General features: G+C 35.0%; 1 protein-coding gene across 2 annotated transcripts in view; it reads right to left on the minus strand.

The window, feature by feature from the left end:
- Positions 1–27: 27 nt before the first annotated feature.
- The window catches only part of MGAT4A (alpha-1,3-mannosyl-glycoprotein 4-beta-N-acetylglucosaminyltransferase A), a 76837-nt gene continuing 53769 nt past the window's right edge, over positions 28–23095 (minus strand). The window contains exons 7-14 of one of the 2 annotated variants that reach the window (XM_027856635.1): positions 20945–21059; positions 17807–17937; positions 15029–15136; positions 14709–14902; positions 13732–13810; positions 11589–11655; positions 10976–11088; positions 28–9576 (exon numbers count right to left, since the gene is read on the minus strand). In XM_027856635.1, coding sequence (XP_027712436.1) covers positions 9550–9576; positions 10976–11088; positions 11589–11655; positions 13732–13810; positions 14709–14902; positions 15029–15136; positions 17807–17937; positions 20945–21059 — 834 coding nt within the window. In that variant the 3' untranslated portion in view covers positions 28–9549. Of the gene's footprint in view, positions 9577–9599; positions 10659–10975; positions 11089–11588; positions 11656–13731; positions 13811–14708; positions 14903–15028; positions 15137–17806; positions 17938–20944; positions 21060–23095 lie in introns of those variants that run through there. The other variant, XM_027856636.1, reaches the window with a different exon arrangement.

Below are 23095 nucleotides of genomic sequence, written 5' to 3' on the forward strand. Positions count from 1 at the left end.
ATCTTTAAAAATGTAAAATTTTTGTGAATTTTTGGTAATATTTACAACTTCATGTTGATTTCACTCATAGTACATTCTTCAAAACCATGAAATGTACATTTGTGTAATAAATATTTTTAAACCAAAGTGTAAGCCTTTTCAGTTTTGACTAAGCAGTAGTTTTAAGGTTTTTTTTTGGAAGCATTTTGATTTTTACCCTTGCTTATCAGTAATCTCCATACTTCAGAATTTCAAGGATCCTTGATTTTATTGATGGTCTCTATCACAGAGCGCACAACTCTGCCTTAATAGGCACTGAGATCAAAATCTTTTAATAACCTAGTGGCTTAACCCTTGGTTTTGAGCCTCATAATGTAGCAATCTAGACCAGCCCATGAGAAACATAATATTATTACTTGTTTACTTCAAGTCTTTTTAGCTTAAGAAAGGCAGGTTAAGACTTGCCAGAACTTGTATTCTGCTGGCCTGGCCTTCCAGAACCCAGTTACCAGCCACAACGCATTAAAACAGGCGCGTAAATGTCATTATCAATAGAAGCCAAATATTATTTCATTAGGAGTTGGTGCTTTCTAACGAATGCAGCTAAGCCCAGTAATACTTAACCAACATCTTTGAAATGGTTTAGTTTGTCCTTCTAGCGCTGGTAGTTTGGGTGGTATTTCAGATCATTCTTTTGTATACTCGGGGAAAACACCTACCCTGAACACTTTAGAATGTTTAAATTTTAAAAGTATTGATGGTCATAGCAATAATTCATTATTCTTTTTTCTGTCTAGTAAGGTGGTTAATTGCAAGGTAATCAACTTTTTTAAAGTCAAGAAGCCTTTTCCAAGCTCTGCTACTTACCATGTGACCTTGGGCAAGTTATTTAACCTCTGTGCCTCAGCTTTCTCTTCTGTAAAATAAGAGGGTTGAACTTCTTTGAGGAATCGTGAAGAATAGGAAACGTACATGGGAAATAAGGACAGGTAAATGTCTTGATTTTCAAAAGGGGAATGACAGTAGATTCTTCAAAGTATTTGGTGGTGAACATGAATTTGATTCCTGGTAAAATTCTCAGATAACTTACTGTCAGAGAATGGTTAGTAAGCACATTACAGAAGGGGGTAATCATTATGAGGCGGCATTATTTCATTAACTGCATATCGTGCTAGACTCTTTTGCCAGTATTACTAGACTGATAGGTCAGAGTAAGAAATAGTGTTGTAATATCTGGATTTTAGCCATTTTTTTTTCTTAACACAGTCCCACATAGACAGTATACTTGTGGACAAGATGGAGAGATGTGGGCAATAGCTGGTAATTGTACGCTAGCAGGACACAATTCAGAGCTTAATTGGAAAAACTGACCCAAATAGTAGTCAAATTGTAATGAATTCATTGTCAACCTGGATGGAGGCCTCTAGTAGAAAGTCATAGGGATTTGTGTGTTCAGTATTTTTATCAGTGTTTTCAATAAAGATCAAGTGTCTACTATTTGCAAGGTAGGATAGAGACTAGGAATACAAGAAGGGTCATATATTTAAGAGTTGAAAGGGACCTTTCAAGACTATGGAGTCTAACAGACTCTTCAATTTACAGATGAGGAAAACAGGCTCAGCAAGGTCAAGTGACTTGCCCTTGGCTATAGAGTCAGGGTCTGAGGAGGGATTTAAAAACAAGGTTTTCCACGCTTTCATAGTCCTCATTCTAAAGGAATTCAGAAATATACAAAGCAGTTGGAGCTAAGAGCAAAGGATGGATTCTAACAAAGTAATCTTGGAAAATTTAAGGAAGGAAAGAACATTTGATGGCATACATATCAAATATACAAGCAACACAGCTAGGAGGCACAGCCAATGTGTTGGAAGACAGAACTGGGTTCCAAAAACATCGCGTGTTTTTTGGTTTTTTTTTTCTACAAAGCAGCTGTTACCCAAATTCACATTCCCTCCTACCTCTTGCTTGGACTATTGTTACAAGGTCTTAATTGGTCTTCCTGCCACCATTCTCTCTAATTTATTTTGACCTACACAGATTTCTAAGGCACAGAACTGATCATGTCCCTTCCCTGCTCAAAAACTTTTAGTGGTACTCTTATCATCTCTAGAGTAAAATGCAAACTCCTTAGTCTGGAGTTTAAAGCCTACCAGAATCTTGCTTCAGTCTAGCTCCCCAGTCCTGTTCCACACTACTTGCCCTTCATGTACTTATATGAACCAGCCAAAGGGGATTACTCACTGTTCTCCAATTTAGCATATAATTTCCTACCAATGTATATTAGTATAGGTTGTTCCTCCTTCCTCATCTCAAGGAGCAGTTCAGGTACCCCCTCCTGAGGTCGGGCCTAGTACCCCCACATTTTACTTCTCTCTCACCCCCAATTTGCTTAGAGCTTTGTGGCTGACTTCTCTTTTGACCTCTTCATTTCCTATTGTTAGGATTAACCTCTTGGAGGGAATGGATGAATTGGTTTTTATTTATATCCCTAGTACTTAGCACTGTGCCTTGCAAATGGCTAGTTAACTGTTTGGTTGACTTGAATGTTAACAAATCCAACACTTGAGTCTTTAAAAATCAATTCTAGGATGAAGATGTGGCTAGACAGTGACTCCTGTGAAAAAGACTGGAGATTTTGGTGAACTGCATGCTCGATAGGAGTTAACTCTTCTTTGGCAGCCAAAACAACTAATGCATTTTTAGCCCCTTTTATTAAATAGATATGTACTGTCTGGAATTTGGAGAGAAGTGTGGATGGGATTAACAATTAAAATAGGGATTGGATTTGTGGCCTTGTTCGTGTCTTCTAGTTCTAAATCTGTGATTCTTGCTGTCAGATCACTTATTGAGGATAGATCCGGATGCTACATTTTAGAAAGGACTTTTATATGCTATAGTGCATGTTGGAAGGAGTGGAGACTGCTTTGTGAGAATTGAAGGGAACCTATGGTGTTTAACCTGGAACAGAGAAAATTCAGTGGGGGACATGATGGCCATTTTCATATCACGTCAAAAGGACCTGTCATCTAGTATAACCCTAACCAAAGCCAGAATCCTAGCTACATCTACCTCATTTTATACGCTATACATTCAATTAATGAACTTTATGATTACATTATCTATTTTGGGCTCCATATCTCTATTTAGTAGCCTACTAAAACCCTCCAGGTATTTATTTGACATGTTATATGTTATATCTGATTCTGCTTAGGGGCAAAACTATTAACTTCCACCAGTAATGGCCATCATCAAGTCATCTGGTTCAGGATTGAATGACCTGGAAATTCAGATGGAGTATGATTTCTGAAATGGGAATAGACAGAAAACATGTGTAATCTATTGAAATGGAAACAGGCTTCAGGGGCAATAGGACTAGAGATTATAGAGAACATAAATTCATTTAACATATATGAGCAGTAGGGTAGAAAATGGTAAGAGTGCAAGGCTTGGAGTCAGGAAAACCTACCTTCACATCCTTCCTCAGACCCTTGGTAGTTTTGTGACCTTGGGCAAGACACTTAACCTCAGTTTAATCAGCTGCAAAATGGAGATGATCAAACCTTTATAGAGTGTAATGAGGATGAGATATGTTTAAAGCACTTTGGAAACCTTTAAGCGAAAGCCATTACTTCAGCACAGTAAATGGAAAAAGTAAGATTTCATGTACATCAAAAATTGTCTTGACTTGCTAGGTGTGAATTTAGTCAAAAGTCAGAAGCAGAAGGGACCTTCAAGGTCAATGCAGAACAGTTTAAAGCCCACGGGAAGTCTGCCTTCACGCATGGAGGACCAGAGACACACTGCAAGGGGAGGCATGGATAAATTGTATAGCAAACCTGCCATTTCATTTAGTACCCGAAAGTCTAAAGACAACTAAATAGCAGATTTGGATGGACACTGAGGAACCTATTCATCTAATATTGCTAACAACCTAAATCTAACCTGGCTTCTAATCCCTACACAGTTGGGGCAAAAACTTTTTTTTTTTTTTTTAAAACATCAACTGTCTCAGCTACTCCTACCTGAGTAATTTCCTTAGGAAATAAAATCTGTTCAGTAAAGCACATCCCTGCTTGTAATTTTGAGTCCTAAAGATAAAAAGATGGGTCAGCAAATGGGGTACTAAGAACTAAGGAGACCTACTGCTAACATTTGAGTAGGTTGTAAAGATTTAGAATTATATAACTTTCCTTGCCATTTCAAAATCTTTCTCTGTTTTCCTATATCTGTTTACTGGCAGGAAAATCCTTTAAAACCATCTGGAGAATTGTATGCTTGTTTCATTAACAAAGTAGGGGAGAATGTGTGAGTCTGTGTACCCAGAGAAGCCTGGTTGGAAAACAGGGTTTTGGCAGTGGTGAAAGCAAACAGATAGGGCATATCTCTGAAAGGCTTTGACAGGGAAGTGGATAAACCTAGGATTGGTGTTACCTAAGAACGTTGAACTAGTAGGAAGCATCTGTTTCCCCACACTGTACTTTACAGGGCTGAGTAAAATCAAAGAACTTAATGCTGAGGAAGCACTGCTAGAAAATTAAGAATCTGTGCTTATGGAAGGTTTCGTGTTTTATTCTTTGACACTAAATGAGATTAATGATTGTCACTGTTTTAGAAATTATGTAATTGATTATAAATGCAGTGTTCTGAATCTTCATCACCCTCCCCCCCAAAACATCCAGATTTGTAAGGGTATGTTATATGTATGTCTCCCTTTATGATGTGGATGGAATCCAGAAAAGATAATTAGAAAAATAATTTTGGTAAATACATGTGAGGTGTAAAGGAACCCTGCAGTGAATGCTTTTGATAAAATAAAGGACCATTCTGCAGTATGAATCTTTTTTTTTTTTAATCTTAGTTCCATTGTGGGTATTCAGTGGGAAATACATTTCCCCATAGAAACAGTAGTAAGTAAATTGGTAGGTAGATATTTGTGTACCTATTTAGGTTTTTGTGGACCTGTTCTGTGACTGAAACATCTGACCAAACTAAAACATGACCATTTCTATAGGAAAAATGTGTTTGTTTCCAGCTTGGGACTCCCAGCCAAGCCTTATGAACTATTCCTATGAAAAGGAATATGTAATTTAGCTGTTTAAATTTTGGGAACTCTGTCAGTATGGTTTTTAGTATAAATTTTATTTGTGTTTCCATTTACATGTGCAGCTATTAAAATATATTAACAAAAACACAAAATAACACGTAATCTGAAACAAAAGGAATGTAAATTACTGTAAATGTTTTTGACTTATTTTCTGATTGTTAGTCCCACCACCCAAGATGCATATGTACATTAACTTTAGTTTAAGAGTATACATTCGTCCTCTTGTGAATTCAGTTTTCTGAATGGAATAAACATTTACAAATGTTAACCAGTTATTATACTCACATTAAATATAACAAGGATTTTTTTGAAAAATTTACTCATCACCAAAGTCTAAAGATGGCATGGTAGCACGTATTGATTTATAGCCACAACTGTTTTTATAACTGAAAATGGGGTGTTACATTAAAATAGTGATGTGAGTGACTGAGAGTGTTCTACAAATAGAGAGGGATCTATTCCATAGATGAGGAAGTGGGCCCAGAGTGACTGTGATATGCCCACCCAGGGTCAAGGTAATAGAAGAATAAAGACTAGAACCAAAGTCTTCTGGACTAGTCCTCTTGCCGAGGCTCGATACCTTACGTTCCATATCTGCCCTTAACTGCTCCGGGATAGAATACTTTTTGCATCTCTTCTGTTTGTTGTGGCAATCAAATGAGATTAATGTATGTGATTTGTGACCATAAAATGCTGTGTAATCTATGTTTCATATTACAATGTTTTATTAGAATGAACCTTGAATTCTGCTTGAATTTTTAAAAAATTCTTTATTTCAAATACACATGGACAGCTGTGGCACAGAAAGAACAGTGATGAAAGGCACAATCGACATAACCTATTACAAGGTTTTCAATTTATAGCAGCAAGATTTCAAACAAAGATCCAACTACCTATAAAAATTCAACAGATACTCAAAAGAATTACTGCAGATACTGCACAATTGAGTAATGAGGACATTTAAGGGAAACATAGATCAAGTTTTTGAAGAAAAGCCTCTTGCAGAATCTGTCAGGTAAAGATTCTATTGGGAAGATCTCTCCAAATGTTATCTTCTCTTAAAAAAGGAAAAACTTCTTTCTCCAAATGAAGAATTGAAGTTAAGATCCACATTTAAATTTTTTTAATTACCAAAAACAAAACTAAACTAAACAAAAAAAAAATGAACAACTGTGTCTAAACAAATATTTTATATCCATCTAAAAAAAGTCATATGCCCAAAGTTATTTGCTGGCAGTGCATCTTACAGTACTGTCACTATCGGCCATTTTTAAGGCTCAGAAAAAGTATTTCCTCAAAAAGTGTTTTCACCAAATCTTAGCAAACACTGAGTTTTAAGGGAAAATAAAATGTAATGTCAACACAACTAAAGCATTCTGGCACTGGCTACTAATACAAGGGCATAACTAGAAGGTGGTAATACTCAAGTACATCAGAAACATTTCTTTGCAGAAAGAACCCATATTGTTTACACAAACTTTTAAAAAGCAGTTAGTCCCCATTTAAATAACTTATGAAAGAAGCACTATGCTAGGGCCTGGAATCAAAAGATTAAAAAATATACAACATTTTCTGCTTTTACAGAGCTTACAGTCATTATCAAGAAAATGTTCATAATACTTTGGGAATACTTTACATTGAAATGTTTTTATTTACCTTTCTTAAAACTATGTATTCTCTAAGCATTAAGAAGCTAGACAACTTTCTCATAGTGTGATCTAATATAAGACATCCTTCCTTTGAAATGGACCAAAATATCACTGATATATGTGACAAATAAAATCCTACTTCTCAAGAGCATGAGTGCATTCTTCTCTCATAGCCATTAGTGGGCACATGCATGAATACAGCAAAAAAGCATTGGCTTATTGTAGCATTTATCAAATAAATTCATTTCAAGACCATTTTTAGGAAAATTGAGTGGACTTTTTGAATGGCATTTCTGGCCACATTATTAGATTCTCTTATTTTCTTTCCTTTATTTCTATATGTCTTACTATATGAATCTAGAGGGTATGGCAATATTAAACAAGCACAAAAAAACCTGATATAACAATATCATTAGACATATGAAGTAATTGATTATGGGCATTTTGAACAGTTTCCAACATATAAAAATACAGAAATTAGTATAACCTTTTTTATGCTGGATTATAAAGACAAATATAAAGTAACCAAGTATTAGTTCTTCCTCCAAGTCCTGCAACATAGTATGAACACTGCATAGTGAAAAACAAATAATTTTTACTTACTCCAAATATGGGTTGTCTAATTTAAAATTCCAAAATGGGTTTAGACAATAATTATTCAAATTCAAGAGTAGTCTTAATTAGTTAATGATTACTATACCCTCTAAGAACTTAATCAGATAGTATCCTTTCCAGAAAGAAAGATACAGTGTATTTTTTTACCCGTCACTCTTAATTAACACAAATTCTGGGATCCTGTAACTATACTGTGGCTCCAGCACTTAATTAGGAAGTGCTAATAATTCACCTGCAACCTCTGGTTACTGATCTCCCTAGCCTATACAATGTTTGTGGGAGAGAATGTACAGGGTAAAGCTTTAGGGATATGATTGCTAACATATTCACGTGTCTCTGAATATCCAACATGACAGCTTCTCTTTTATGTTTCAGTTTTATAATGGTTTTTCTTAAAACTACTGTTTCTGAATGACCAATCTTTTTTAGTAATCTGATGGTAGATGTTGGTATCAAAACAGCTTTCTTTTTGAAAGCTACAGATTTTTAAATCCTGTAAGGCAACCTTCAAAGTTTTGTTACTTTATGGAAAAATCCAATTCTTTCCAACACTTTATGGGGAGCTTTTTTCATTTTAATATACATTTAATATAATGTTCTAATAGCTTTCACCACTGGATAATCCTCAGATACAAGTTGTATCTACATGTATGTGGTCATGAGCTTTGACCTTGAGTTATCAATGCAACTAAAATGTTTGTTAGCACACTTCAAGTATCTAAATGTTTTCTGACTAATGTGAAAGCATACATCAGAAAAGTAGCACTTGTTCTGAATATAAAACTAAATATACCATTACTCAACATAAACAAAAGTAGGTTTGAGTCATGATAAACTTACATTCATCTATTCTTGAAAATCCATTTATCTTCCCTTCAAGATATCTCTTATTACAACACAGTTCTGCCTTTTACACTTTAAAACCTAAACTCAATCTGAAGAACTAAGTTGTAATTCTTTTACAGGGATCTTTGTGCCATGCTGGAGCCCTTAATTTGTGAGGGTGTTTGACCTGCACTAGAAATAGGAGAAACAATGAACAAACCAACCAACAAGTATTTATTGAGCACCTTTGTGCCTAGTACTGTGCTAGGCCTTGTGGGGTATGCAGAAACAAATTAGGGGTAAGGATTTGGGACTGGGACCAGTGATTTCATTGGTACAGGGAGCCCCAAGATGAGAAAACTCCCTCTAAGCCTGCAGATCTGCACTTTCACTGCCTAGAGCTTGAGGGGTTAAGTGACTACTTCATGCCACCTCTTACAGAGAGAAGGTGGGAGAAGAAGGACAGAAGCAGAAAAGGAAGAGGAAGAGAAAGTGATTCATGAAAGAGAAAATGTGTATGAGAGAGAAACAGATGCTCTCCAAGAGCTAAAACTCTGGTTGAGAAAATTTCACCATGTCTGAAATGATGGCAGGAGCTTAAAACTTCTGACATAAATACACAAGTCTGTGGCATAGTATAACTAATAGGAGTTCAGAAAAGGGATTGCTAAGGACTTCAGGGAGAAGGAAGGGGGACGGGTAAGACCACCAGACTGACTGGAATGAATTTTAAAATGGCAAGGTGCAATATCAACTATATCAGTTTCTCAATACTCTCGTTTAAATTCCCCCATCTTGTCCCAAAGCAGTTTATTTAAATAATAATTCAGCTGATGGAGGCTGCATCTGAGGGGCTCTTGGCACTTGGAATGATTCTATTAACTGCTGTAACAGCCAATTAAGAAGACTCCTCATATGTATGCCCAGAAACGGCTAAAATTTTTTTCTTCCTTTTTGAATTATCTGCTTTAGAAATTTTGACCAAACTGACTCAGAAATAACTAAACTCAAAGGCAAACTTTAAACTGAACTTGGACATTAGCATCTTTTAAAAAAAATAAAATCAGAAAAATTATTTTTTGGCAAGAAATTATGAGCAAGAAAACCAACACGAAATGAATCAAAATATTTGCATCTTGCATCATCCTTAGACTTTTAGCTTCTTTAATAAAAGAAAAAGCTTTACAAAGATAATTTCTGGAGTTGATTAAAAAACAAAAACCTACACTAGTATTTTGGAATTACATGTAAATCAATTATGCAATTGTATTTCTTGGACACTAGGTTTATAACTTTAAAATGCAAATTAAATCAGTGGAGAAATGCAGTATGGCTGCAACAGTACCTTTCACTAAAAATCTGTCACATCATTTGTCTTCAAGTTTGCAAATATGATAACATTTCCTAGAAAAAAATTTGATGCAAGCATTACCAAAAAATTTGTCCCAACTTATAAAACATGAATGTATATATCTAGGTAATATTTAATGAAAGGAATATTGAGTGATTACAAAGATCAAAAAGAAAATACAATTTGTTTCAACGCATAACAGGGAAACATCAAGCCTGTTATTTCTAATGAATCACATCTGTATGCCAAAATTTATCAAACTGTTTTGTATATGGCCATACCCTGTACACAGTACAGTGTTACAGCCCACAAAGAAACTGATTTTCAAAGCAAGGGGATTTAAGGAATGATGATGCCTTTGAAAATACACTATTTCAGATCCTTTAGGATACAAAAGTACTTCATTTAGGAAATCCATCTGGAATTATTTATACTGGCAGTACATTTGAAAAGACATTACCATTTGAAATGTTTTCATTTTCAAAGAAAAATACATAAAACTTAAAAAAGCAAGGTGTAATCTGTTTTTAAAAAGTAATTCAAAGTTATGCACCAAAATATTTACTCCTCAAATAATTTCAATAAATTAACTTAATGGTTTTCTGTATATTTATATTTATACATATATCCCTGATAATCTATAAAAGGGGGTTTACAATAGTAAAATAAATGAAATCCAAAAGTACCCCCTTCATAAAATGTATTTAACATTCTTCTTATATTGAAGGAATGTAACAATATGTACACCTCTTATGTATTAGGAAAATACCAAAATAACACAAGACAATACTAACACAATGTGACTGTAAAATGTACAAATGATGTTTAAATAAAGGATTTAGGCTTCATGTGAATATTATGGATGGAAGATTAATTTTCTGAATTGATCTGACAAAAAGGCTTAATACAATCTTATCTACAGCAGATTTCACAAGAGGTAGTGTTCAAGTGAAATACAAAAGAGAATAGAAACATGCTTCATTGTCTTGAATTTGTTCTAACATTTTTTTTTCTTAAAGAACAATCTTACAGGGAATCAATTTCAGAGCTGAAAAGTCCCTTTGAGATCGTTTGTCTGAAATGATCTTGACTTCCTAAGAGAACTTGGTCAGTTTGGAACCTTTTTAATATGAATCTGAAATAGAGAATTTTAAGTTAATTTGTAAAAGCAACAAATTCTAAATTCTTTAAATAAGTACAATACCAAAGTCTTAAGGTAAAAGGAGTTTGAAATCTTTTTTTAATTTTTTTTTTATGTTTAGGCAATTGGGGTTAAGTGACCTGCCCAGGGTCACACAGTGTTAAGTGTTTGATCTGAGTCCGCATTTGAACTCAGGTCCACCTGACTTCAGGGCCAGTGCTCTATCCACTGCCCCACCTAGCTGCCCCAAAATCTTTTTTTAAAAAATGCAGCACTCCCACTGATTTCACTAACTTGAAGAACTATCTCACCTCATTAAGAACAGCCCAAACTGCAGAATTCTGTATGACTGAAAGACGGAAGGCTGAAATGGGGTTTAGACTGGGATTCACCATCCCTTCTGCCACACCACCTTCAAATTTTCCTTCAAAATAAAAAGTATCACCAGTGAGTAGACTATGATGAACTGAAACACCAAATAGAACTGAAAATTTAACTGAATGGATGGGTTTATTATCACGCCAACAAAATTAAGACTTACATAAATTTGCCTCTAACCTTTAAAATAAATTGCTTAAGTACCCAATGCTAATACCAGAGTTTTGACTTTACATCTGAAATTTTTTCTAGCAAGCAAAATCCCGAACAATAAAAATGATAACCAATACAGCATTCACAAATAAGCATAACCCTATAGGTTTTTTAAGTGACTGAATCCTAATTATTCTGTTTTAAGTTAATAATGAAAGTATTGCCCCAAAGGAAGTAAGTTATAGTTCAAGAATAAATCCACATAATCAATAAACATTTTTTAGATACCTGCTATGTGCTTGTTGGGAATAAAAATACAAAAGTGTGACAATATTTGCACTCAAAAGGTTTACATAAGAAAATGAGCTTTTACTAATTAAAGGTATATGTTACCTATTCTGACATAACCATCTTCTAATTGATTATCTTTGGTTTCTTTGCTTATTTCCAACTCTTCACCCTAAAAAAATATTTATTATGAAAATAATTACTTATGCAAAAGAAAACAGATTACTCATTGCCACATACTACAAATATATAAAGGTCCCCCATATTAAAAAAAAAAGGCTTCATTAAATGGATATGATCTTTATGAGGCTTTTAAAAAAACTACCAAACCTTAAAAAAAAACCTTCCAATTTTGCATAATTAATTTGCAACATAGAAATTTTAAAGTGATAATAATGCTTTTATAATGAATTAATAGATAGAAAAGGGTCAAGGCTTTCTATATTTAACACTATGTTATACGCAAGGGATACAAATACATCTGTGAAGACAGTGCCTGCCCACAGGGAGAGGCTAAGGGAACAGTGGACTAGAACATATATTTTTGTAAAGATCAGGAAGGACTAGGGCTGAGAAAAACGCTACCAGAGCAATGAAGAGGTCACTAGTGACTTCTGAGAAAGCAGAGTTTCAGGCCATATTGCAAGAGGTTGAGAAGTGAGAAAACTGTAAGAAGTAATAGTGTAGGCTCACAAGCTTGAGTGGATAATCGGGACAAGAAGTTTTTGTTTATTTTTAGGAGAGATGAAACCTAATATATTAGTTGATAGCAAGAGATTGATCTAGGGATAGTATTGAGGACAAAGGTATAAGGATTAGCCTTGGCAAGAAGAAGGGCTATCTCATCATCTGAGCATAAAACAAAGGAGGAAAACATGGGGTGAAGGGGTGGAAAAGCAGAGTTAAAAGGGAACCTGGAATGGTGTTGATCCTAAATGAGTAGAGCAGGAGGCATTTAAGGCCCTGGGGAGCAGGATAAGCAGAGCAGTTGGTCAGAGATAGAACAAAAGGAATGCCAGGCATGGGCACGAGCCCAGCTGAGGTTAGATAACATGAATTTATAATGGTCCCAATTACATTGTGTGACTTTTCCAGCAGTGTTCTGCTGAAGTCAATAAGGGAGATGTTGGGAATGACCCAAAAGTGAGAATTAGCAGGGCATGAACAACGTAAGGATAAGGGGTTAAGAAAGATTCAGGGTTAGAGGACAAAATCTTAATGAACTGAACAAGTATTGGTCTCAGACTGTGGAGAGAAGGAAAAAGATCGAAACAGGTGTTACGGACTGGAAAAACAAGAAGAGAGTGAAGAACCAGAGATTATGGCAAGGTCAAAGAACTGGTTTAAAAGGAATGAGAAAAAAGGACAAGTGGAAAGGCAGGAGATTGTGATCTAAGAGGCGAACCTCAAAGGTCAAAGTACTGGAGGTAGAACAGTTTTGATGGGTAGTAAATTTAAGATGGGAATCTAGGAGCAGAGGTGGTGGCCAAAGTGTTGGAAGGGCCACAGATGTGAATGATGAAGACACAAATCACAATCATAACAAAAGTGACTGACACAGTTTGATGGCACAAACTTCAAAGGAGAGAGTGATAAATGACTGGCAAAGAGTGAAGGTCTGGAAGGGGCAAATGAGAGAACCAGGAGAACGGCCCAGTGTGCCAGGGGTTTAAGAAAAAGATCATCTCGCACGAAAAGGTGGGAAAAAAGACAAGAAGTCCAGGGTTCTAAAGATGCTTCTACTATGAATGTCTCAGGTGGGAGCCCCCTTGGTTAACTACAGAAGGGAAAGCCAAGACATAGGTTGCCCTTTGCCCACCCAAGTCCCTGAGGTGAAGGAGGCTTCTGCTGACAGTGTCTCCCAAATGGAACCCGCTATGATGACTGCAGAAGGAGGAGGGAGAAGGGGTGAGGACACAGGTCACTTTATCATGTGTAACAATCATTAAAACTACATGCAACTAGTCTAGCAGCAATAGGGAAATTAAAACAAAAAGAAAGACCCACTCTAATTTTATGAGAAATTCCAGACTCCTTTCTTTTGAGCAAACCTTAGGCCCTTTATCTTTCATAAATGAGGAAAAAGACCTACTCTATTTTACAAGGTCAACAACAATGACCACCACTGAGATTTTCAATCAAAAGAAACAATTTGTTTTATCTTCTGCTAACAGTCTCCTATGAATCAAATCTCTTCTATTGTTTTTGGTTCTTAAGGAAGACTGAATGAAAAAAAAAATCGTCATACCTTAAAAGGCAAAACTTCCACAGTTGTATTTATCAGTATATCTCCTGGATGTTCTGGATTACCACTCTGGAACAAGTAGCTATTAAAAAAATAAATAATATTGCATAGGACAGTATTTTAGGATATACAAGGGATTACAAAAGGATAACTAATAAAGATTTTAGGAAAGAACTAAGCTGTATGTCAGTAATAATATCATATGCAAGTGATAAACTGCAAATTATGTATTTTAATTATTTCATAGATACATAGGTAACACCTTAGGGCAACATTTTAATAATTCCGTCATTGAAAAGGGAAATGTTTACTGATTAATATAAAAGCAAACCTGCAGATTTTACATTAAATAACTTTCATAAGAGTAAAGCTTGGGGAGTTTCAGGAGTTGTGGAGTAACTCCAAAAATATACAGACATGGGGCAGCTAGGTGGCATAGTGAATGAGCTCCAGCCTTGGAGTCAGGAAAACCTAAGTTCAAATCCGGCCTCAGACACTTACTAGCTGTGTGACCCTAAGCAAGTCACTTAACTCCCATTGCCTAGCAAATAAAATAAAATAAAATAAAATATATGTACAAACATGTATTAACAAGGGAAGTAAAGAAGTTGATGGCAGTAAAACTATCAAGTCTTACTCAACATGAATATTTCACATCTGACACCTGGTCAGAGCACTTTCAAGGTTGGTTTTATATAAGTCAATTAATGTTAGTACCAAATGAAGTAAAATGGAATTGAATTCATCTCTTTCAACAATTTGAAAAATTGTAGGCCACTGTACTAAGTAAGCCCTGGAGCCTATTTAGCTGACTTTCCAACTGAAGTAGTAAGCCTATTCATTTTAGCACTTTATGTGTATTTTTTATTTAATGTATAGGTTCAAATTCCTAGGGTCTCTTATCTCACATATATTTGGAATATATTCCATAACAAAACAAGAAATTTGGAGTGTAAGATCAGATACCAATAATTACTAACCTTTCCACATCAACTGGTTTATCAAATTTAAATAATATGTAGTCCCCAGCAATTGGGGTAACAGCCCAGAAGAAATCCTCTCCCATGTAAGTTTTTTCCAATGTGTGTCCTTGGTAGACCTTCAGAGAAGTAGATACTTCTGCAGGTGGGTTTACATGCATTGTGTGAAGTAATGGCTTCAGAAAATCTTTATCCTAATAATAAATTTTTAAAAGAAAAACAGAGTATGCAATTAGATACTAAGAGGAAAAGAATGAACTCACATGCATACATTAAGTATAATGAAATCACACACACAGTATTGAAATTAAACCACTCACTGTGAGTTTCTGAATTTTTCCTTCCAGTGATGAGTGCAAACCAACATGCTGGAAAAGGGAAGGCCTGAATCGAATTCGTAGATTTGATTTTTGCCTATCACAATGTTTCTCAAAAGAAAAAAATTTATGTTAGTATACTTGACAGTGATAGTGTGAACTCTTAGTCACCTGAATAATGGAAAGCCTTTCAGAATATCTAAAATAAAATCCAATAACTTCCATAATTTCATGTTAAACATTTTTCTGAATATCAAGGCATTCCTGGATTTGCTACTTACTTGGTAAATATATCCAATTTTCTGAAAGAAATGTTAACTTAACAAAAAGAGTATGTTGAAAGCTACTTTTAATTTTTATCACATTTCAAAAGACATGAGATTTTGTTCTTAATATCATTGTAATTATAAGTATTATAATTATGTAAAGTTTCACTTCAAAAACAATTACAAATACCATTTTCAAAACAATAACAAAGAAGAATGTGAAAACCAAAAAAAGCAAGCTTTGAGTTATTATACCAATCACTGACACACCACAGCTTAATAAATGAGCTTCAATACAATAAAGAGGACTACAAAGCTCATGGTCGCTGTCATTCCCATAGGTAAGTGGAAGGTATCACTGACCCAAATTTCCAATGCAGAGATAAGATCAGTGTTGTAACAGTGTTCTAAGCTGAACCACAGCCACAGATGCTAAAATACTGACCAAGAAGCTCTTATAGTGTTAGCAGGCATAGTTTTATCCCATCAGGGTAGGAGTTCTTAAATTTTTTTGTATGATGGACACTGACAGGCTAACAAAACCTATGCTCTCCTCAGAATTTTTAATATTTTTTTCCAGAAATATTTTATTATAAATACTTTATAGAAATAAATGTTATTTTAATAAGTTTTTTAAATGCAGAGAACAAAATACACAGGATTTCAAAGGAAACTCATACTGAAATACTTTTCAAAACATATATACATTTTTAAATTCACAGAACCTAGTTTAAGAACTCCTGCACTAGGGAAATACAACATAATTAACCTAATACTTCTTACTTGATGGTGACTGGAGAAATAGGACTTGGGACACAAATGGAAAAATAAGATAGAACTAAGACCTCAGGTTCCAGACCTCCTAGAGAGAAAGCATCCCTTGGCTAAGGATAACAACCAATTATTTTGTACACTCCTTTTCCTCTGTCATCCTCATTCTACACACTACCACCTCCACCACTACCCCTTAAACCCAGATGATTTTTGTATTAGACTATTATTTTTAAATTACTGAAATTACAAATAAGTTATTCAATAAGTTATTCAAATAAATTATTCAATAAGTATTCCTTGTAAAACTTTATAATTAAAAAGAAATATGTGCTTTGGGGGTACATTTTGCATAAATCATGTTTTCATGGGATTTCATGTCCAATATATCTCCTGATTTCTGGACAAGAGGAAGAGACACCTGAATTATGAAAAAAAGGAGAGGCAAGAGGGTACAGTCGATTAGACCATTTTTTTCTTTAAAGATACCAGACAGACGTAGAACAATTACTTAGACCAATCTATCTCAGTTTCTTTATGTATCACCAGTAGTATTCCTATCACCAATTAAATAAATAGCACAGGGTGCTCCTGTCTCTGAGACTTCAATAAGCAGAAATAGCACACGTTTTTCTCACTGGGATAATGGAAAAAACTGCTTGTAAAGCAAACAAATATATAGTTTAGAGTTAGGACTTAAAAAGTAGTGACTCTATAATTGTTGGCATGAGCATGGTGCAGGGTAAAGAGTACTGACTGGGAATCAGAAAACACAAATTTTGGTCCTTTCTTCTCTAACTGCTGTTGTGACCCTGGGTACCTTAATCTCTCTGGATGTCAGTTTTCTAATCTGTAAAATGAGGGGGATTAGATTAGATGAACACTAAGGTTCCTTCAAACCCTAATGTTGTGTCGGTCTACATTTTTTAAAAAAATTAATTGAAAACTGCATTCTATTAGAGGTTCTCCATCTGTAGTATGTATACCCCTAGGAGGTATAAGAAACCTGTCAAAGTAGTACAGGGAATATTTGGCAAATAACTATATTATCCTATTGAAATTAAGTGATTTTTTATTTCTTACATGCACAAACATGGTAAACTATAGAACTTCCTTCCTTCCATATTGAACAGGAACTATGAAATGGCTGATTGAAAACCAAGGGGTATAAGGACCAAAAAAAAGTTGGGAACTGCTGTACCATGTACATCCTGTCTTTGGACCTAATGATGCTGGAAAGGGAAAGGGAAAAAGAAAGAAATAAAAGGACACACTGACACCTTATGACCCCTAGAGGGAAGTGTACAGAAAAGGGTTTTGGCAAGTAAAGCAAATTTCCTGGATCTTTACTAAATGACACAATTAAAAAAAAAAACTTTTCAAAAGCCCCTATATGCAAGTGCAGTTTTTTTTTGTTGTTGTTTTGTTTTTAGGCAATAGGGATTAAGTGACTTGCCCAGGGTCACACAGCTAGTAAGTGTCAAGTGTTTGGTCCGAGGCCACATTTGAACTCAGGTCCTACTGATTTCAAGGCTGATGCTCTATCCACTGCGCCACCTAGCTGCCCCCACAAATGCAGTTTAATCTACTTCAATTCCAATCTATACTATGTATTTAAACAGGGACTCCATGCAGTCTTTATTAATAAGTCTAAGTTTTCACATATCACATTTCTAAACCAGTAAAATATCCTTAAATAAAATACATTACAGAACAAGTGTTATTTTATGAGAAATTAACTTACTGCATCTTTTTCAGGATTGCAGACTTTCACCCAAAGTATATGGTCTAAAAGCCAATCAATAGGTTTCTCCTTGTAAAACATAAATATGAACTCTACAATCAAAGTAATATCTGACGCTTGAAACATTTTACCTAAAAAGATATTCCAAGTAAACAATAAGTTAATGAAATACAGAGCTTTGTTGTAGAACCCCTTAAAAAAAGATCCCTTAAATCTTTGTGTCATGTCCCTTTGGCTGTCTAGTAAAGCCTAAGGCCTTCTTTGCAGAAAAATGTTTTTAAATGCACAAAATAAAATACATAGGATCACAAGGGGAAGGAAACAAGCATTTATTAAGCACCTCCATGTCCTGCACTGTGCTGAATGCTTTACAAATATTATCTCATTTGACAAAGGAAGTCAATTACACTGAAATAGTTATCAAAATAATTTTTAAAACAAGTTCACAGACCCTAAATTAAGAACTTGAGCCTTAAACTCAACTGCCAGAATTCATTTCATAGGGTCTGATTTGTGGTTTCTATTACCATTCTTATTCTACATATAAAGATGTTTGTCTTTTAGCATTTTGTAACTCCAGGGCTAGCCTTCCTCACTGGGGAATGTAAATGAGTTCTTGCTAAAAGTATATGTACATTCATCTACACATTTATGCATAGCTACTGCAGAGAAGGTACTGACCAGCACTGGTGGAAGATGTTTCCCTATCTAGAGTTCTCCTTACCCATGTTATCATAGGTTTAATATCTGTCTCTACTGTAATAATGAAAGGCCTTTCTCTTTGTAAAGGATTTTGTATTCGGGAAGTTGATTTCCCCTCCCCTACAGAACCTGAATTAGCTTTCATAAGTAGAATCACAAGAGAAAACTAGCAAATTCCTCCATTAGAAGCCTCCAGTCCTTTTTGAGAGTAACCCAAAACTATCCTTCTGACATTACTACCTATGTAGTTTTATTACTTCCTTTTGTTTTCTCCCCTGAAAGCAGCTGAGAAGGTTATCAATTATAACTTTTTCAGTAAGTGTCCAATATGTGCCCTAGTGGTCCCATAGCATCTGTGTATAACCCATTAGGGTTATACCTCCGCATATAACCCTCCCCTACTCAGTAGCTATTTACTCAGTTGAGTAAATGAGGAAACTACAATGCCATATTCTCATGCCCCTCAACCAACTGCGAACTCAAAGCTCAAGGTGGAAAGACGAAAACACCTGGCTCCTCACCAATCATCATCATGGAACTCCCCAAAAGGAGGAAGCATCTATACTATAAACTACAGATGAAACTTTTCCTATACAAAAGGTAAAATCATCTTAGAAGAAATGCAACACCATCATCCCAATCTGAATGCCAATTTGGATGACTGCTTCTCCCACCTATCTCCAGCCAAGAAATCCTTTAAAAAAGGATTGTATAAAAAGTAAAAGGACTGTATAAGTTCTTTTTTTAAAAAAGGCTCCTTCAAAGAACTAATTCTGGTTCATGAGCATTGACCTTTTCGAGTGTTTGGATTATACTTTAATAACTCATTTGGAAAGGTTATTTGCTACCAAAATTGGGAATTTCTATAAGCAGAAGAAATGCTTAAGTCTTCTTATTTTAAAGAGATCCTGAAACTTGAAGACAGCCCTAATTCCAATTATTACAAGAAGTTGTTCTGATTTAGGTTTAAACAACTAGTGCTAAGTCTATGTTTTTCTAGTACAAAGTTATAACCTACAATTTCTATATTTGTATTATTTTTCCTTTGTTTTATGAGAGGAAATTGCATGAACTAAATAATGACCTCTGCTAAAAGCAAGCAAACATTTCAAGAACTAAGCTTTATTTCAGCCCCGTATCCACATAGCAAAGCCTGCTGCACTGACAGTGAGCAAAAAAAACACAGCAAAGCAGATAACATTCTTCTGATCATACAGAGATACACCACATATAATTATTCCTCCACTCCATAATAATTGTTATATAGAATCTTAAGGTTGCAAAATCCTTTACATACATTATTTCATTTGGTCCTTAAAATAATTCTGTGAGGTATGTACTATTATTAAGCCTTTCACATATGCTGCCTTTTTTGATTCTCACAAAACTCTTGTGAGGTAGATACTATTATTATGCCTAATTTACAGATAAGAAACTAAGGCTCAGAGAAATTAACTACTAGCCCAGTGTCTCAAAGACTGATTGAAGTGAGATCTGATGTCATATCTACTAAACCACACTGTCTCCCTAGCACCTAGCACAAAGTTTTGGGTTTAATAAATGATTATTTAACTGAACTCTATTGCCACAATGAAGGAACATAAATGGTTTAAGTAGAAAATCAAATTTAGAACTGTATAACTATAAAACACATGCTGGATCTGACACATGTTTCTATCTCCATAAAAGGGGATATGTTTTAGAAACTTCACACTATTCCAGGTTTCTTTTATAATTTTTAAGCATTTGAGTACTAAATGAATACCAAGGTGAAATAAGAGACCCTTACTTTAAAATGCTTTAAGAACTGGAAATTATAGTCGTCTAAATTTCATATTTAAATTTGTGTCTCAACACTTCAGTTTTTTAACATGTCTTCTTAATTGCCTTAGTGCAAGAATATCATAAATCAGGGATTTCCACTCATTCCCCTGAAGAAATAATGTTCCAAAAACATTTTTTAATGTGTGCTGCAAGCACCACAAATGGTCATAGGGGACAGAGCAATTACTGGGAATCCGGAAGACCTGGGCTCTAAACCCTGACTCAGAAACTTAATGTGTAAACCTGGGAAGTTACTTAAACTCTGAGACTCAGTTTTCTCATCTGTAAAATGAAAGGGCTGGATTTTATGTCCTCTAAGACCTGTTCCCACTCTGAGTCTACGATCTTATAATCTTATGGCACTCTTCAACATTGTTCTTCTTATTTGAGATTTTGTTATAGAAACACAATTGTAAAAGGATTCTTTAATTTAATTATGCCATTACTCCTCTGTCTTTAACACTCTACAAACTATGCAATTTTCCTTTCATATGAAAAATAAATTTATTTTCCCATGTTCAATAAAAGATGAGCTTTAAGGTAAAATTACAATTAAATATTCTGAGAAAACGAACATTGTTTGAAAAATTAATAAACTTTTATTTTTCTCACCAATGAATCCAAGCTGAGAAAACTCCAAAATCATCCAGTCTTCAGAAGAGACCTGAAGTGCAAAATTCTTTATCGTACTGAAGTAATTCTGCTTAACGACAATATCATCTTCAAGCTAAGGAAAATGGAGTAATTATATTAACAATAAGAAAGTGTGGCCTGGGATTCAATTTAGTTAACTATCAAAGAAATGTTTGGTTTAAAAATCTAAGGCCAATATGAAATAAGAATAATATAAAAGAAAATAAGAAAAAAAGGGAACATAACTTATCATGACACCTCCATCCATGTCTCCATCACATAAAAATAATGGAATAATAATGAATTATTACTTTAGTGGGAGAGCTTTTGAGGGAGGGGGCAACTTTTCCCAATGTTTTCACGTAAGGAAGCTTTTAAACCAGCCTTTCAAAAACAATTCCTTCATTCAGAAATCTAAAATGTCCAAAGATTTCATAGCAGATGAAATACTTCAATTCCTTAGTTTCATTTAGGTGGGTTCAGAAATCCTAACAATTCACAAATTTATTTTATTAATCATGCAAACTGTAATCAAAACATAGAAGAACGGGGTATGAATTTCCACCAGGTGGCAGCAAGGGCTAACGTTAACAAGCGCTACCAGTGTTTTTTGTTTTTTATCACCTTTGGCCCAGACAAAGGAAGAGAGAAAAGTAATTGTCTTATCTCTTCTCACCATGCTAGAATTGACAGTATAATTTTTTGGTGTTTTAACTTCACTTAAATGGCAGTACCTCTCTTCTATCCTCTTTTAATCTCAGTTTTCTTCATTTTCTACCTTTCTTTTTACTCTCCCTTTCTTGCAAGTATTATGAAATTCCATCAACTTACATAAGCCTTCAATTTCTTGGAAAGCACTACAGAAATTGAAATATAAGTAAATGAGCCTTCTTAACCTTTAAGAGAAAATTCTCTATTCAAGTTTAAAAAGCTTCCAAATATCTATAATTATTATAACCCAAAATACTGTGGTACACTGTCAGTAGGATAAAGAATAAGATTCAGATATAATAATATTTGCATGATGCTAAAATGTCTTATTGAGCATATGAACCAAATCCTTCAAGCTCTTCAGAGAAGAGCTATGTTTAAATCTTACGTCCATTATACATTATTATAATGACTTTGAACAAATTCTACAATCTGTAACTCATTAAAGTTTTATGGAATAATAGAATCTTACACTAAGAACCTCAGAGATCACCCCAGTCTAACCCCTAACTAGAGCAGGAATCTTCTTTATACAACACCATTAACAAGACCAACTTCTGCTTGAATACATCTAAGATGCGGGAAACTCACTAATTTAATTTTATTCAATATTCACCAAGAGAACAAAGGCAGCCCTAAAAGGCAGCCAAACTCTTACTAGTTGTAATGACTAATCTTGGTCACAGAAAAGAGATAAACACACTTCCCTCCCTGGTAGAGAGGTAAGGGAACTACAGATGTGAAATGCTATTAAGACACCATTGCTAAGTTGGTTGATTTTGCTTAACTATTTTAGCTGTTAAGCAGTAAGGGACATTCTACTCCTCCCATCAGCACACTGATGATCTGATATGGCATTTAGCCCCCAGGCTTATGTGAATGCTAGTAGACAAAAGGGGTAAGATCTGTGAAGGCAAGAGAGGGACTTGAAGGGACCCAAAGGCCAAACATCCAAGGCCATGACTGGCCCTCTGCTGCTGCCGCCACATTAGCATTAGCCTCTGGAGCACTGTATCTGTACCCCATTTGCACTGCTTTGTTGGTAGGGCAGACCAAAGTCTTCTCAAGTTCCAGATCCTGTGGAGGGACCTGAAAGCCTCCATTCTGTCGTTCAGTTTGCACAGCTGCTACCATCAGAATCGTTACAGGCTTCTCACCCTGAGTTCTAACTACAGGATAGTCAGTTAACTACATGAGTTCTCTTAGCTTTCATGGGGGGACTGGAAACCTAAAAATAGGACACTGAACTTCTGGGTTAATCCTCATTCCTAGGCTGAGAGGAAAGAAAGAGGAAGAGATAAGGGGGAGGGGAAGAGAGAAGAGATCAATGAACTGGCGGGGAAAGGGACAGAGATGAACTGCAGCCTAGAAATAGCTTTTGTCTTTAGTAGGGGATGGATATGAGAAAGGATCAGTTTA

Source organism: Vombatus ursinus, unplaced genomic scaffold (genome assembly GCF_900497805.2).
Source record: "Vombatus ursinus unplaced genomic scaffold, bare-nosed wombat genome assembly UNPS02011591.1, whole genome shotgun sequence".
NCBI classification, from domain to species: domain Eukaryota; kingdom Metazoa; phylum Chordata; class Mammalia; order Diprotodontia; family Vombatidae; genus Vombatus; species Vombatus ursinus.